The 18298-nt window shown below is 34.1% G+C and overlaps 1 protein-coding gene across 2 annotated transcripts in view; it reads right to left on the minus strand.

Annotated features, from left to right (window-relative positions):
* Positions 1–3559: 3559 nt before the first annotated feature.
* The window catches only part of C1GALT1 (core 1 synthase, glycoprotein-N-acetylgalactosamine 3-beta-galactosyltransferase 1), a 35005-nt gene continuing 20266 nt past the window's right edge, over positions 3560–18298 (minus strand). For both annotated transcript variants that reach the window (XM_039236242.1, XM_039236243.1), the window contains exons 2-4: positions 14552–14788; positions 10479–11146; positions 3560–3951 (exon numbers count right to left, since the gene is read on the minus strand). In XM_039236242.1, the coding sequence (XP_039092173.1) occupies positions 3733–3951; positions 10479–11146; positions 14552–14771 (1107 nt within the window). In that variant the 5' untranslated portion in view covers positions 14772–14788 and the 3' untranslated portion in view covers positions 3560–3732. The remainder of the gene's footprint in view (positions 3952–10478; positions 11147–14551; positions 14789–18298) is intronic.

Genomic DNA, 18298 nt, shown 5'->3' on the forward strand with positions numbered 1-18298 from the left:
TAGACTTGATCTAATCGATAAAGTGAAGCATTTGTTCCCCCAAGCCTCAATCTGGTGATAATATAGTTTGATAGGTTCACAGAAGTGAAAAATTAATCTCAAGAAACAATAATCAGTTAAAAATTTAATGCTCAAATGCAATTAATATATTTCAAAAATTATTAAAAACTGGCCATTTATTTTGAATCTTCTTAACAGTAACAAAAAATTCCTCTTTCTGAAATTTAAAATACTTGAAAACAAATAATTGAATTCTGGGACAAAAATCTGCTTTGTATTATCTATGAACTTCCCACTTGAAAATATAAGTATACTGTTGCTGGAAAACATAAAGATAGCAAAAGCCTTATGTTTTGAGATCACACTAAAACCATTTATCCAAATGATCTTAATTTAAAAGACAGTAAGTCATCATCCTGAAATCTGGTTTTATGTGTTCTGTCAAATACTTGGAGAATTTCTGCCATATTAGGTCGTATAGGACAGTCAAATGGATTCTTAAAAGTGATGAAACTTTAATAGTTTGAATTAGCAGAAAAACATTCTTCATATTATAAAATAGCATTTTGCTACCTCCATTTAATATTCTGTAGTAACAACTGGAAAAAAAAAATTCTACCAACAAGTGAGGACATTCATTTAGGCATGCTTATTTAATGAATTAGTATGTATTTACTAGTACCTAATAAACTCTTCCTGCCCCCACTGTGAAATTACTAAACTTGGAGAATTACATATTTTACTGTGGGCCCTGATATTGATCAGTCTGAAGAAGCTAAAGAATTTTGTCAAAATGAATGATCCACGGACCCTTTAAATTCTTTAAGGTCCTTTACATTTTATATGGTGTGATCTTGGAACACACAGATTTAAAACATGATTACCTAAATCTTTGAAAGATACCCTACTTCTGGGGCAATAAATCTTCAGCGCATTCCAATCATTATTTGCATTAGAATTACCGAGGTCTTGGTTCCCAAACTAGCATGAATAAGACTCATTTGGAGGGCTTGTTTAACAAAGCTGCTAGCCTCCACCCCTAGAGTTTCTGATTTAGGTCTGGGGTGGGCCCAGGAGAGGCTGAATTTCCAAGTTCCCAGATGATGCAAATACTGCTAGCTAGGGCCAACACTTTGAGAACCACTGACCAAGGGAAACTGATAAAAATGCTTATTAATGGACTTCATGCTAGAATCAGAATTTCTGGGATTGGGGTCTGGAAATATGCATTTTAACAAGCTTCCAGGCAAGAAGAGTGTAAGAATCACAATCTGAGAGCCACTCTGACAATCTGACTGGTTAATTTGACTATTATTGGCTGATGTATCAGATTACTCAAGTTAATAAGTAAAAATGGAAATAATGTTAAATGACTAACCTCAAGGCTGATATGATACGAGGAACACACAGGCTTTGAGCATAAATCCTAGCTTTGTTACTTTCTAGCTTTGTGACAGTGGAAAAGTTACTTTAATTCTCTGAGCCTCAGTTTTCTCATCTATAATACAGGAAGAATAAACAATTTGTGAAGATTAACACTAATATACACAGAACATCTAAGCATACTATATGGCATACAGTAGGCATTAGATAAAAACCAGCTATTACTTATTACAAGCAATGTATGAAATATTTCCTTCAATATCTCATTTGATTAAAGCAGATTTTTCATTCATTTAGAACAAGTATTTACACTCTAAGGTAACAGAGTAATAATAAAACCTCATACTTATTGCTCCACAGTCTGGGCCAAAGGAATGTTCTAAAAGTTGTACCTATATTCATTCATTTAATCCGCATAAAAATCCTGTGAGGTAGGTAGTATTACTGTCCCTAGTTTATGGATAAGAAAACTGAGGCACACAGAGATAAGTAAATTACTCAAGGTTACGAAACTAGTAAGTGATAGAGCAAGAATTTAAACCCAGGCAGTTTGACTCTAGACCCCAGGATTCATTACAGTGTCAATTTCCTAAGAGTAAATGTTAAGGTTTTCAGAGAGTAACTTATATGTACTGCAAATAAATTCATATTCACACCATGGTGAAGAGTTGTTCAAACAACAAAATGAATGCTTTGAAATTCTGGCAGATGATATTGCTGTGAAAACCACAAAAAACAATAATAAAAACAATTTAAGGCGTGAATTTTCACTCTGTGGACACAGTAATACATAATAACCACTAATTGCCACTAAGATGGACATCCTCTCAAATGTCCATCCAAATGGACATCCATCCAAAGAGATGATTTTGACATGTCTTGGCACAATAAATATAAACTCTTTAGCAAAGCAGCAGAGTCAATGGCATGACAGCCATGTAAAATTTGCAACATTTAAGATAATCTCATAGAGTCTGCAAAATGTTATGATATACTTTTTTTTCCTTCCAGAAATTCTTTAAATAGAGTCACTAAAATTAGAATGAAATATTTATGAATGTATTTTTGATGACAGTGTTAAATGTGTATTGTTACAATTATCCATTGGCAAAAAAAAATTAATTTTAAAAAATCCCAAAATATTAAGTCAGCATCAAATTTCAGGATGTTATTCATGAATTAAGTATTTGGTCTTTTAATATCTGACATATTTCAATTTATTTAAGCACTCTTTTTTCCTAATGTTTTTAATTAACTCTGGTCAAAAATCTTACATTCAAATTATTTTGCCAGTGTAACTAATAGCCACCTCAGAACTTAAAAATAAATGTTTAAACTCTGCTTTAAACAAGTTATGAAAGGCATAAACAAATTTTCATCTCTCAACAGGATGATAATGAAAAGAACTATAATTACATAGCTGGAATGAGTTTTAAATAATCAATTAAAAATGTCACTTAGTAATTCCTGAGAGTGGCACTGATCTAAGAAAAGCATCCCCAAATAGCATTAAATTTACTATTTATTAGTTACCCATAATTAACAATGGGCAAATTTGGGAACAAAATATTTTAAAATGCATATTTATAGAATGTTATTAATGCTTTGAGTAAATAAATATTAATAATTAAAATTGTATTCAAGAATAAACATATTTAGAAAAGAGACAACGGGGACTCAGTAAAACATTAACTACTAATTAGAACCAAGTATATAATACAGTCAAGGCCCATATAATTTCAAAATGTGGTTTTATTAATGCACTTCAGGGCAAGTGCCATTCTTATTTTACCTTGTCTGGAAGAAATACTGCTAATTATCATCACAGGAAAATTTTCATTAGACAAAAATTGCATGTGTGTGTCTGTGTGGGGGTGGGGGTTGGTTCATTTATATCATACTGCAAATGTAAACTCATGTCTTGAGTTTATAAATAACATTAAACAATATTTCCTTCTAAACTTTTCTTTAAGGCAGAACTTTAGCATTGTGTGTGTGTTACTAATATGTGCAGTATAGTTTTAGAAAATTTAAATGTTCTAGTTTCTCAGTAAAATAATACCTGTGGTCAAGAACAGACAACAAAATCTTGTTTCTAGTCCCTCTGCCTGGCCACCGTTTTAGAAACACAAGTTTTTCATATATATATATATATTATATATATATATATATATATATATAACTGTATCAAAACACATTTTAACAGACTTCACGGCTCACTTAAAGCTTTACAGTCATTCATATGAAAGATTTCTAATATGGAATGTTCACTTAGAATTCCTCACTGGGACTCCAGTGTTCTGTATCAGAAATGCAGTTCTTCAGTGCAGTGCTAGACAGTTTACCTCTTCATTTATGTTTTTCCGTCAAGGGTTCTTGTTTTACTTTTGGATCTTCAGTTTTGTATGCTTGACTTCTTTCTTTTAGTATATTCTCAGGTAAGGCAGGTTGATATCTATATAAATAACCATATGGACGAAGATGATAAACGAGGTATTCTAACTCATACATAGTTGTAGAATCAACATAGTGAAAAGAAACTGCAAGATCAGAACAGCAACCAGGACCCTAAAAAAGTAATGGAAACAGGCATTATTAAGAAACTGTACACAGTTAACATACAATATTCACATACTGATAAAGGAAATATTAACAGAATCCAAGCATTAAAGCTAGCAAGGTAAAGCAGGAAAACCTGTAGAAAAAACCAAGAGTTTTTAGAGTTCGTAATAATTTAAAAGTAAACATGAAAATTGCTAAAATACACCTCACTGAAATAATATTCTCTTAGAATCTATAGTGTTTTTGCAGAAAAGAATCTTGAGACTTGCTCGAATGAAAGGGGCAGCTATATAAAGGATGAAGCTCTATTTCTGAGTTTTGCTTTTTCTTCACAATGTTCTCACAATAAATTTTTGCTTGGCTCAACCTCAGAAAAACATCTTTGGACCATTTCTGTGACTACAAGCCCTTGCCCATTACATGTCTGCAACCTAATACTTCATCTGCACATCAACCCAAACAGTATAGTATTTGAGAGGAAGTGCTGAGTCAAATCTAAGTTTGAATCCAAATTTGTCTACTAGTGTCAAATTCTGCCTACTAGTGTATGACCTTGGGCAAGTTAATTAATCTCTATGTAAGCTTCAATTTCTTAATCTGCAAAAGGTTACTTAAAGGAGATAATGTTTGTAAAATGCTTGGGACCAGCTTAGCCTATAGCAAATGCTCAATAAATGCTGACATTATTAATAATCACATTTAGGTAGCCCTAATAAGTAGGTCATAAACATTTGTTCAGATATATAACTCCCATAGATTCCTAACAGAACTGGTATGAGAACAGGTTTAAAAAAGACAAAAACAAGACAATAATAAAAATACAACAAAGAAACAGGAAAAAAAAGAATGTAACAGAAAAAACACAAAACTGGCCCCAGAATTAAACAATAGGTTATTCTGGAGTTAGAATTGGCATCTACAGAATGTTTTACCCAGGTAACTCAAACAAAGCTTTACACTCTATCTAATGTCTTTGCAAGGACCGAAGAAGAAAGATACTCTGGCAAGTTCTCAGTGAAGATTCATACTGAACATTTAATAATTCACGTTTGGAAGGAGGTAGCTTACAATGCAGTATAAAAATTATCAAGGAATTGTCCACTATATTTTCTCTGCTCTTCTCTCTGAACTTTCCTTTGAAATAAACACTGGATATGTGAGGTTTCTGGACAACCATGTAGGCACTGGAAAATTATTTGGTGCCTATTTCTTACACCTTCAAGGCAATGTAAGGATGGGAACAAATCTGAAAAGTAAACAGGTAAGTCAACCTGTGATCATCAAACCACCTCTGCCCAATAGATATATGTGAACCACATAATGCACTTTAAAATCTGGTAGCCGTATTTAAAAAGTAAAAAAGTGAGGGGTGCCTGGGTGGCTCAGTTAGTTGTGCATCCAACTCCTGATTTTGGCTCAGGTCATAATCCTGGGGTTGTGGGATTGAGCCCTACGTTGGGCTCTGAGCTGAGTGTGAATCCTGCTTAGGATACTCTCTCTCTTCAGCTCTGCACCTCTCCCCTAACTCATGCACTCTCCAAAATTAAATGTTAATTATTAAAAAAAAAACAACTAAAAAAGTGAAATTAATTTGAAAATATTTTAACTAAATATATCCATATTATTCTTTTTTCAATATGCAATCAATATTTTAAGATTATTAAATCATTCTTTTTATTTATGCTAAGTCCTTGAAATCAGGTAGGAATTTTATACTACAGCACATCTCAATTTGGACTAGCCACATTTCAAATACTCAACAGTCATACCTGGGTAGTGGCTACTAGACTGGTCAGTGCATATTAAACTAAAGGACTAGATCAATAGCTATTAGTTTTAAATTCCTAATCCTTTCTGAAAGCAATTTTATATGACCCTGAAATACTGTAATAATATTTTTGATAAGATTTACTGCATTATTTTACTCTATTGCATTATTGTCTTTTTGCTAGATGGCCAGGATACTGTTATTAAGATTTATAAGCAATAAGACAATAAAAGAGAACAGCTATAACTATTAGAAACAAAATTATTATTTGCATGTAATTATGGTCACTACCAAAACTCAAGAGAATCAAGTAAAAAATCATCTGAAATAGGGAATCCAGGAACTGGATTTTAAAGATGTTTTTAAGAAATGACAGCTTTCATATACACCATTTAAAAAGTTTTTGAGAAGAGCCCAAGTAGAATAGTAACAAAAATATTAAAAACAAAGGGAGAGGGCGCCTTGGTGGTTCATCTGGTTAAGTGTCCAAGTGTTTATATTGGCTCAGGTCATGACCTCACGGTTCATGAATTCAAGCCCTGTGTAGGGCTCTGTGCTGATAGTGCAGAGCCTACTTGCAGTTCTCGCTTTCTCTCTCTCTTTGCCCATCCCCTGCTCACTCTCTCTCTAAAGAAATAAATATTTAAAAATTTAAAAATGGGAGATACTTAAGAAGAAATAAAATCTGTAGAAAATATAAAGCTTTACTAAAGGACCTAAAATAAAATTTAAAATTCCAAAGACATCCATTGTCCCTAAATTAATAAATTTATGCATAAGTATAAAGGCACAGTGTTACCAAAACAATCTGAGAGACAAAGTAGAGGAATATACACTCTTAGATTCATAACTTCAAAATTTTGTAAAGCTACAAAGTTCAAAACAATATGGTGCTTAGGTAAAACCAAATATGACAGTGGAATAGAAATGAAATACCAGATACCAATTCTACTATAAGTAACACTACAGTATGTGATGCAGGAGATATTTTAAATCAGTAATGAAAATAAGACAGTTAAAAAATGGTACTGGAAAAGGGGCACCTGGGTGGGTCAGTTGGTTAAGCATCTGACTTTGGCTCAAGTCATGATCTCAAAGTTCATGAGTTGGAGCCCTGCACTGGGTGCTGTGCTGACAGCTCAGAGCCTAGAGCCTGCTTCCGATGCGGTCTCCCTCTCTCTCTGCCCCTCCCTCCCTTGCACTTTTTGTCTCTCAAAAATAAACAAACAATTAGAAATGAAAAAAAATTATACAGTAATAATCAGCTAACAAATTGGAAAAATCAGGAGCTCTCTTCCTTAACCATGCATCAATAAGTTTCAGATGATGGTTACTGCAAATAAAACTGAAGAATAGAATAAATTGTGATTTGATAATTTCTGACCTACAAAAAAAGCAATTTCACACATAGGAGGGATATACGTGTGTGTGTGTGTGCGCGCGTGTATGTTTACACACTATTTTAAATCCACTATATTGAGACTGATTACAAATTCTCTGGTGAAGGTGATTTCTAGGAAACAGACTTTAGTCTGAGGGAATAAACTTACTTCTAGGAAAGTGAGAAAGTGGTGTGAGAAGGGAGTTGCATGAAGAACACGTTCTAAACAACCAAATTAGGAAGAGAACTCTTTGATCAACTGTAGTATCTCACAAACTGACTTACTAAAATAATATTTTTCCACATTGTGTTTCTAATGATTACTACAAAGAAAATGCATATGTATGAGATTTAGGATAACTCTGAAAATCATAATTCACTTAGGGAGAAGAAAATTTATTAAATGATGAATGGATAAAAATAGAAGTTTGATTTCACATTGTGTTTATATAGAACTTCCTGGGAAAAACAGGCAGGATTAGGACGTTGGGTCAATTTTGGTACTTAAAGTCTTTTATTGTCTTCAATATAATTGAATACATTTTGACAGACAGAACATAAATTTTGCATCCATTTTAAAAACTACAATTTAAATAAAAGATGTATCAATAGAAATATTTATTTTGTTCATATAAAGTATATTGTTAGGTACACCCTATTTGTAGGTGGGAGTTGTGGGTAGCACTCTTAAAGGGAAAGAAGAATATTTTACTGGTTACAAAATGTAACAATTAGGATGTGCCTTTACTGTAATTGTATGTGTAACCAGTATCAGACACTCTTAATAAATTCTTATATGCATTTAGGTGTCTTTGTTATATGTATTTGTAATAATTTTAGGTTTGGATATATTTTTGTATGGGAAGGGATACAGAATTAGGAAGGGAAGAAGTCAAGTAATCCTGGAATGGTCAGATTACACTAAGAAAAATTTATACCACAAAAGCACCCAAGGACTCACCAGAACAAAACAAAAATAGACTATCAAAAAGCGGACTTGGGAATACATCTGTTTTATAGTCTAGGAAATTGTCGCATCTACAATAGCAATAAAAGGCTAGCATAAGGCTTCAAACAGCCTCAATACATAGAAATAAAAAATTTTTATTTTTTTAAGTTTACTTATTTTGAGAGAGAGAGAAAGAGAGAGAGAACAAGTAGAGGACAGGCCAGGAGAGAGGGGGGCAGAGGATCTGAAGCGGGCTCTGTTGACAGCAGAGAACCCGATGTGGGGCTAGAACCCACGAACCATGAGATCATGATCTGAGCCAAAGTCAGAAGCTTAACTGACTGAGCCACCCAGGCGTCCCAGAATCAAATTTTAAACTGTTTACTTATTAAAGTGGAATTTCATCCCAACAACAGAATTCTAACATTCCTCAGCTCTTCCCTTTGGGGCACATATCCCATTAATCATGGAGAGGAACTCACACAAGTTTTAGAATCAGAGTGGTCTGCAATATTGCCTTGACTATCAGGAAAGACAAATTACTTGATTTTTCTGAGTCTCAGTTTTGTCACCTATTAAATGCAGAATTACTGGAAGGAATAGCTATTGTGCCTGTGTAGGTACCAAGAATAGACTGGTGGTTGACATCAGAAGCAGTAGTGAATTGCTTCCAAGTTTTCAAAACTGATTAATGATCAGATCAGTTGTTCTAGGTCAAGGTTTCTTAACCTCAGTGTTACTGACATGTTAGGCCAGATAATTCTTTATTGTGGGGAGCTGTCCTATGCATTGTGAGGGTTAGCATGGAGTGGGTTTACAATCTTGTGGGTTTCTATCCACTCGATGCCAGTGCAGCCCCCCAGTTAACAACCAAAAATGTCTCCAGACTTTGCCAAATGTCCAGAAAAACAAAAGCCCACAGTTGAGAACAACTGCCCAAGATAGTGATTTGAGAAAACTGGCCTGGGAAGATGAAAATGCTAGCATGTATGTATTATTTGTTTCTTACGGCCAGAAAAAAGAGGGCAGAGAGTACTAATACTAATGACTTGCCTACATGCATTATTAACAGATATGAACATAAAAGCTAGGTTTGATTCCTGGTCTCCTTCAGTCATTCACTGCTACAATGTTCATAACAGGGAAAAACTGGAAACAAACTTCTAAATGTTTATCAGCAGGCGAATGGATCAATTACCATATACACATACTTTAGATTACACAGCAGCCTAAATTAATGAAGCATATATAGGTATTAATGTTGATAAATTTTAATGTTATATGAAAAGAGCAAATGTTCAAGGATTTTTACAGAATAATTTCATTTGTTTAAAAACCTACAAAACAATACTATATATTATTTATGGATACATAAATATGTAGGAAAAAAGATACAACCATGCATGGTAATGACAAACATTAATTCATGAAAAGTGGTTAACACTGAGGAAGGAGATAAGAAAACTGGATTGGGGAGGGTACAGAAGCCTCCACTGTATCTTTACTATTTTCTTTTAAAAAAGGAAGCAAATGTGGCAAAGATTAGTATTTGATGAAGCTAGCTGGTGGGTACAAGATACTAATTCTCAAATATTTGGCTGTACATCTGAAGTATCTATTAAAATAATGTATTTTAGATAAAATTCTCAGGAATGTAGGCTAAAGTGCCCAGTGAGAGCTAAGGCTTATTAAGTGCTTACTGTCTGACAGGCACTGTACTACACTGTAATCACAATTGAGCAAGACAGGTAGATCAGGTCCATTTTCCAGATGAGGCAACTCAGGCTCAAAACTTAGGAAAATTCTGTCCATCCAGAGACATTCAACTATTAAGTGGGAGAAGATTTGAAACTAGGTCTTTCTGAAACACAAAGTGTTTCCATGCACTGTTCCTGAAACCTTGAAGGCTCTTTACCCAGATCTTCACACAGCCTGCTCTCTAACCTCACTCAGATTTCTTTTCAAAAGTCACCCCTTAGAGATACATTCTGCAATCACCCAAACTAGGGTACCCCTTAGCACTCTGGGTTACTCTCTATCCCCTTACCTGGCTTTATTTTACTTCAGGGCACTTCTTACTACATAAAATCATATTTTATCTTTACTAGTCTGCCTGTTTATTGTATGCCTCTGCATCCAGAATGTAAGGTTCATAATACACTGTTAATGTTATCAGGTTCACGAGAACTGGAACTTGGCTATATTCACCACTATATCTTTAGTGTCTGACATATAAAAGTGCCAATATTTATTGAATTACTATTGGTGACATTCACATTCTATTTTATTATACATTGCCACTCTATATAAAAAGAGTAAAGGAGATTCTTAGTTATTGGTACTAAAGAAACACATTATTTAATTGCTAGGTTTTTTTTTTAAGTAAATAAAAGTCAGTCTAAGTATTTATATAGTAATAAAATTTCTAAACTTACCTCTATAGCAGGATAATAGTTGTAATTCCAGTACCAAAAGTTTTTAGGTAGATAACCCTTGATTAAGTGGTGTTCTGGTACAAAGGGATGAAAAGTTTCTTTTCCATCGATATCTCTGGAGTCTCCTGCTTCTACATTCATAACTTCCATGCATTTCCCCAGTGCTAAGTCTTCAATGGATGAACTATGTGTACATTTGTTAGTTTTAAATGCATTAACAAATCTTTTCAAGGCTTCTTTGCTCAGTACATATCCTGCTCCTCCACTCATGTAGCCCTGCTTTACGTAGGGCTTGAATCTTCTCCCAAAGTAAATGGGGTCTTCAGGGTTGTATTTTGAGAGAAGCCATCTCAAATTATCTAGTACAACATATGTATCATCATCTGCTTTCATAAACCAATGAGCATCTTCTAAATAATGATCATGAACATACTGAAAAGCTTTAATTGTTTTCCAATAAAGTTGGTCTCTGCCTTCTCTGGTTTTTAGTCCCACAGTAGGGAAGTCTTTATTTTCTACTGAACTCATAAACAATACTTTATTACAATGCTGGGCCCATGTAGCTTTGACGTGTTTGGCCTTTTTCTCTAGATTTTGAGGCCCTGTCATAACCCAGCAAAGAATTTTAACCTTTTGATAGAGGTATTCGGCGATGTCTGTGTTCTCATCTATTAAACAAAAAAAATTTCGAGTTATATTTACATAAATATAAAATGCAAATAAATTATATTGAAGAAAACGTTTTCTTACACAATTTCAAAGACCCCTTCTATTTATCTTTCTAGCATTAGTAATTTAGCTGAAAGAAAGCAAAACTCAACCTGATATGATCTGACATTCTGATTTATTGGTTTCCTATCAGTCTTGGCCAGGAGATTCATTGGCATTAATAAGAATTGCCACTATGACTTAGAAAGATTCTCACTATTGAACGGTGGTTTATTGACCAAACAGGATCAGCATCATCTGGGAGTTTGTTAGGAATGCAGAATCTCAGGCCTTACCCCAGACCTACTGAATCTAAATCTACATTTTAATCTCCAAGTTCTCTTGGAGATCTGTATACATATAAGGCAGTCTTAGTCTCTGCTTTTCAATCCATTCTACAAGGAAAGCTTCTACTGGTTCACAACAGAACACTGAAGGAATTTCTCACAGCTCTGAATAAGCTTCTGAAGGACAGGAAAGACATGCTACTACTGAAGTAGCAGTTCATTATCAAGTCCACAAGAGTTCACTGCTATGAATTTATACAAGTACCCTGACGTGACTTTAAAAAAGGCTTTCATGACCATCTCAGTTTGAAGAAGCGGGGTTAATAAAGTTGAGATTACTCCTCATAGTACCATATTTCATTCCAAAATGCAAACCAATCAGCCAGAAACAGAACAGAATAGGTAGCAGTAGTATTTCCAAGACTGTCTAGAGCAGTATTTTTCAAAGTACTCCTTTGTAAATAGGGAGCTTATGCCAGAAAATAAAACAATATATTATTTCTTTCATCAAGGAAGTCTTGCTAAACCCCACAAAAAGTCCATTGAACAAAGCAGTGAGCTTAAATGAGTTATAGCCTCATGCAAACTCCTTGTCTGGGTGCAGACTGGTAACAAATAATTCACACTGTCAGGCCAGAACCACATTCTGAGTATTATTGGTTTAAAGGAAGACTCCAATTTAAGATTCTATACCAGTGCTTGGTGAAGGATCAATTTTTATTTCAATAGTTAGAGATCTATACTTTTATAAATATGCTAAAAAATGAATTACCAGAAAAATAAAACTAAAAAAAAGAATTATAAACTATAAGTCCTAATTCTTAATTTTTAATTTTAGACAAAAATTACTCTGTTAAACTACCATGAAAGCTTCCAACTATTTAATCCCAATTTCAACACTTATGTATTGAATACTTATGTAGATGTAGACCAGCATGAATCTGCAAAACCCTAGTTTTTGTGGTAATACTACAGGCAGAATCTTGACGAAGCATATCCTTAAAGGTAAGGTCAACTGATGAGTTATGAAAGCTCAGTTCTGTGAAAAATTAACAAGTGGAGACATAAATTTCCAGTTAATAGATTGAGAGGGAATACAATGTTGAGCAAGATTGGCCATGGAATGAAAATATTCTCATGTCCCTCTGAGTATCAATAATTCACAATTCAAAAACAGACAAAATCACCCTATTTTCAGTCAGCGAGCATTCACGTTTCATGTACTTGAGGGGCCCAATCTCGTGGCTATAGATAAACAAAATACTGGATGAATAGGGAAAATGGTAGATGCAGGACTTCTTGATGTTTTACTTTGAGCAAGATAACCTTCTCCCCATTGCTGGGATGTGGTAGAGATATTCTTTGTCATTTTTAAATTATGCATTCATTAATTGCTTTGTTGTAGACATATGCTGGCACAGGAGATAAAAAGAGGAGTAAGACATATATATGTCCTACTACAAGAGAATTCATGATCTTGCAGGAGACCGTGGCATGCAAGCCAGTATTTGACACACACTAACAGAGATGCTATAGTAGAACTCTGTACAAAAGGTTCAATATGTTGAGGAATAAGGGAGCTGCAGCTGATAAATCCTATAGAATAGTGGACTGGGAACTTGGCCAGAACAAAGGGATAAAGCAAAATCAGGAAACAGAGATGATGCAGAAAATGGGTCTTTAAATGAGTAGAAGTTTACCATAAGAAAAGACAAGAGGTAGACTGAAGTTTGGTTGAGTGTAGGTACATGGGTATAACTGAAGGCCTGAACGAGGGGAAATGAACTGAGAGAAGAAATCTGAAAAATGGTAAAGAAGTAGAATGTTAGAACTTAAGAAAAATGGGATTGATCGGTAAGTGAAGGAAGACATCTACAAAGATTTCAGTTTCTAGCTTAGACAGATGTGGACCATCAAGCAGGACAAGTAGGTACCTAATATATGCCCCTACAGTGACCTGATACAGCCTACTAGTAGTAGAAAAGCATGGCTCCAACTGTTCCTTTGACAGTCTGGAGCAATGCTACATAATGGTGATCAACTGCTCTACGATAAGAACACAGAGCACCTACTCAGAGCTGAATCAGAGTTTTATAAACATTTACACAATATGACATAATGTGAAATGGTATGCATGTGCTTGCCAGTTCATAATAACTCACCCAGAATGTGGTACTTCATCCCCCACCCTCTGCTTAAGAGGCAGAAGTAATGTATTGCCAAAAAGATACAAGAAACAATTAATTGGGGGACCCTCTGCATTCCAAAACTCCAATTGTTTTCAAGCTACTGTATTCTTTTTTGTCAAATAAATCACACTTGCAGGCATCTTTGAATGATGTTAACGTCTTTTCAGTGTTAGGAACTGAGCTAAGATAAAGACAGTAAAGAATAGATGGGAACTAAAATTATAGGAATTGATAACATCACACAAAAGAAACAGTCAAAGGACAGAAACTTGGAGAAAAGTAACACTTAAAGGGGTCACCTACAGGACACAACTGAGAACATCCTGTTAGAGGTAGGTGATCAGGAGAAAATGAAGTCATTACACATCCTTAGTTCCTACCTCCTAAGTTTTTATCCCTCTTAGAGGGTGAAAAGATTACTTATGTTAGCTACTGATAAAAATATAAATTGAAAAATTGAGATTTATATATATACCTCTTAAGTTTCTGTAGGACAAGGCTAAGTAAAAAACTAAGACCAAAATAAGACAATAGCAAAAACCAAAGACACAGATATAAACAATAACAAAATTAGGCTAAATGAATATTTTCAAAAACAAATCTAATCTGAAAAGTTCTGCCTTTTCCCAAATTACAGTTTCTGAACTATCTCTACTTAAAAATGAATTCAAAATTAATAGCTTACTCCCTAAATAAATCTGGGTTTCAGCAATTTCCTTCTGCTGAGACAAACCAAGAATTGTCATTAAATATCAGGAATTAAGCTCACTTTTATCAAAAGATACTGTGTATAACAAAATTCAAATAAATTCCTTTTTCCAATTCTCACAACACTTATGCAGACTGAAAAATACCGTTTCTGTTTACTCCTTAATAAAGCGAACCATACCTTTATGTTGGCTAGAATCTGCATTGAAGTTCATCTGTCCTTCTAGATGATTCTGTCCATTATCATCTGAATGCCTAGCATGAGGATCATTATGAAGAATATTAGGCTGGATATCAACCTGTTCTCTCAAAAATATACTTAATAGCTGAGAACATAAAAAAAATCCAATTGCAGATCCACAAAGGAAGGTTAAAAAATTCAGCCAAGATTTAGAGGCCATTTCCCGAAAATTTATTTCTGTAAGAAAAAAATTAGCAAGATGTTATAAATTATAAAGCAATATACATACTATGAGGGGAAAAAAAAGTTGATTAACTTTTAGCCATATGGGAAGGTTAATTCCTTCCATATAGGAGAACATTTCTAAGAACATTTAACTTTTATCTCTTTATTTACTGCAAAACACACTTTATGGACAATTCAATAAAGTAGATGAGTGGTAACTTGGAGAATCATTGTTAGGGTGGAACATGGATAAATAGATCAGTATTTGCACACAGAATTTCCTGTTCTTCCCAACTAGAATCTTTTGTGAGCCCAAGCCTGCTTGCCACATTCTTTCTCTTTTTTGTTGTCAAAATAGTTAAATTTATTTTTTTCTCTTTTGGTAGCTCATATTACATGGTATACATTATGTATTATGTAAAAATTAATATATAGAATACCTCACAAATATTACTACTGTCATTAAAACAAATGGCAAAACTTGTACTAAAATTGTGGGGAGGACAGAGTTTGTGTTCTAAAATCCTACTATTGTCCAAAAGTAATAAAACTATTAATATAAGACTTTAAAAGACTAAGGATATATTATGTAATTGCTAGTATAATCATTAATAAAAAATACATAACTAAAACAGAAAAAGTGAAATGTAAAATAATAATCAAAATTAAGACAAGGAAAAGGGAGAAGTGGATAAAGAACAGATGAAACAAACAGAAAAAAATAGTAATATGACTGACTTTAATGTAAATATACCACCAATGACAGTAACGTAAAAAGACTGAAAACTAATTCAATGATAAAGATTGCCAGTCAGACTACAGAAAAAAATAAACCCATCTACATGCTGCTTATAAGAGACACACATTAAATATATTCAGAAAGTTAAGAGCAAAAGGATGGAAAAAGATGTGTCATTCAAACACAAAGAAACTATGCTAATATCAAAATAAAATTAGTGGTTACATAATTATCTTTGTGATATTCACCAAGCTTGATATTTGACATTTTGGATTTATATACTTTTCTATATTAACAATTACTTTAGTAAAAAATTTATACTAAAAAAATACCTTCATGTAATCTTTTACTTTATTCCTTTTAATATATATTTAATATACATATGTTTAATACAAAAGTATTTATCCTCAAATCTATAAGTAAAATTGTCATGTCATGGAACTATACTATGATCATCTTATGTCTCATATCACAGGTCCTCTCCAGGATAGTAATTCAAGTTTGAGAAGGATGATCCCAAGGGGAAAGTGAAGATAAAGTAAAGATAGTGTGAGCAAAGTTGCTCAATAATCCTTGAGATATAAATTACCCATATGAAACTGGCAGGCACTTGTTTACTTACTTCCTTTGTTCTACCTTAACTGCATTCTAAAGTTCAGAAAAGTAAGCCTTCCTAAGTGAAGAGTATGTATGTCCCACTCAACTTCCCTATCCATTTCCAGGAGAAAAAGCAGAAATAAGTTTACCAAATCTTGTTGCTATTTTCCCTGAGAGTGAGTCTCAAATTCTCTCTTGCTATTGTCCTCTTTTCCCCATTTAGATTGATCTTTAGTGAAATCCTTTTACCCAAAAGGTATAATCTGCAATCCCAGGGAAAATATTCCTCCTGGTTTAAATGATTCTTTTGAAATTCTAAGACCCTCAAGATTATTTGCAAATGATATATCTGAAATACAGAAAGAACATAAACTCAACACCAAAACACCCCGAATAATCTGATTAAAAATAGGAAGAGGACCTGAATAGATATTTTTCCAAAGACAACGTATAAATGGTCAATAGACATATGGAAAGATGCTAAACATCACTAATTATCAGGAAAAAGCAAATCAAAACTACAATGAGATATCACCTCACACCTGTCAGCATGGCCAGAATCAAAAGGGCAAGAACTAACAAGTTTTGGCAAAGATGTGAAGAAAAAGGAAATCTTGTACACTGTTGGTGCAGCCACTGTGGGAAACAGTATGCAGGTTCCTCAAATAATTTAAAAATAGAATTACCATATGATCCAGTAATTTCAGTACAGGATACTTATCCAAAGAAAATTTTAAAACCACTAACATGAGGGGCGCCTGGGTGGCTTAGTCGGTTAAGCGTCCGACTTTCGCTTAGGTCATGATCTCGCGGTTCGTGGGTTCGAGCCCCGCGTCGGGCTCTGTGCTGACTGCCAGCTCAGAGCCTGGAGCCTGTTTCAGTCTGTGACTCCCTCTCTCTCTGACCCTCCCCTGCTCATGCTCTCTCTCTCTCTCCTAGAAATAAATAAAATATTTAAAAAAAAAAAAAAAACCACTAACATGAAAAGATATACGCAACCCTATGTTTATTGCAGGATTATTTACAATAGCCAAGATATAAAAGCAACCCAAGTGTTCGCCCATAGACGAATGGATAAAGAAGATGTGGGATGGATACACACACACACACACACACACACACACACACACACACACAAATATTACTCAGCCATAAAAAGAATGATATCTTTACATTTACAATAACGAGGGTGGAACTAGAGGGTGTAATGCTAAATGAAGTCAGAGAAAGACAAATACCATATGATTTGACACATGTGTCGTTTAAGAAATAAAACAAGCAAACAAAGAATAAAAGATAAAAACCAGAAAACCAGAGTCTTAAATACAGAAAACTGGTGGCTGGCAGAGGGGAGGTTGGTAGGGGATGGGTGAGATTGATAAAGGAGATTAAGAAGAGTACACTTACTGTGATGAGCACTGAGAAATGTATAGAACTGTTGAATCATTATATAAATCATTATATAAGGGGGTAAAAAAAAAAGCCAAAGAGAACTACTCAAGAATCTGGAATTCTCCCTTTAGTAAGAGTGTACATTATCAAGACTTTACCAACAGAAGTAATTTGAAAGTACCATGAATTGGAAACACGAAGCCAAGAGAAGTGAATGAAAGGTATCACAACTCTAAACTTTTTATGGTAAATATAAAAAGATTGGCAGAATAAGATTGAAGCAATAAACCTGAAGGAAAGCTATTAAGGTAACATTAGCAGACAGCATCATGTAGGAGCCACACTGTAAGCAATTCACTCCACCCCTTCTAATTCTCTGACACTCTGCCTTCTAGTTCACTAGTTTTGATTTTCTGTACAGGCTGTGACTTTCGTCACTATATACTAGATATAATCACTTCACAGTCTTAGAAGGACACAGTCCAATTGAACTTTCCACTGAAGTAGTCTTACTACTCCTGGTATTGGAGGAGAAAGCAACAGTCACAGTGGTGTTCAGTACCACTTTAGACAGAAAGCACTGTGACTGAGAAGGGAAAAGACGTGCCGCACCAGAGAAAATCCATATTTCTTCCATCATCATAGCAGATATATGAAGTGAATTAAGTACTGATATAGCTCCAGTAACTATGAATACTAACCTGCTACCCTACCATTTCCCACAACAGCTTCAGAATAACTCTACTTTTGCAGCATGGATGATGTACTGTTTGTAGAAAACTAATGACATATTT

The sequence above is a fragment of the Hyaena hyaena genome, unplaced genomic scaffold (genome assembly GCF_003009895.1).
Source record: "Hyaena hyaena isolate Hyena2069 unplaced genomic scaffold, ASM300989v1 scaffold_109, whole genome shotgun sequence".
NCBI lineage: Eukaryota > Metazoa > Chordata > Mammalia > Carnivora > Hyaenidae > Hyaena > Hyaena hyaena.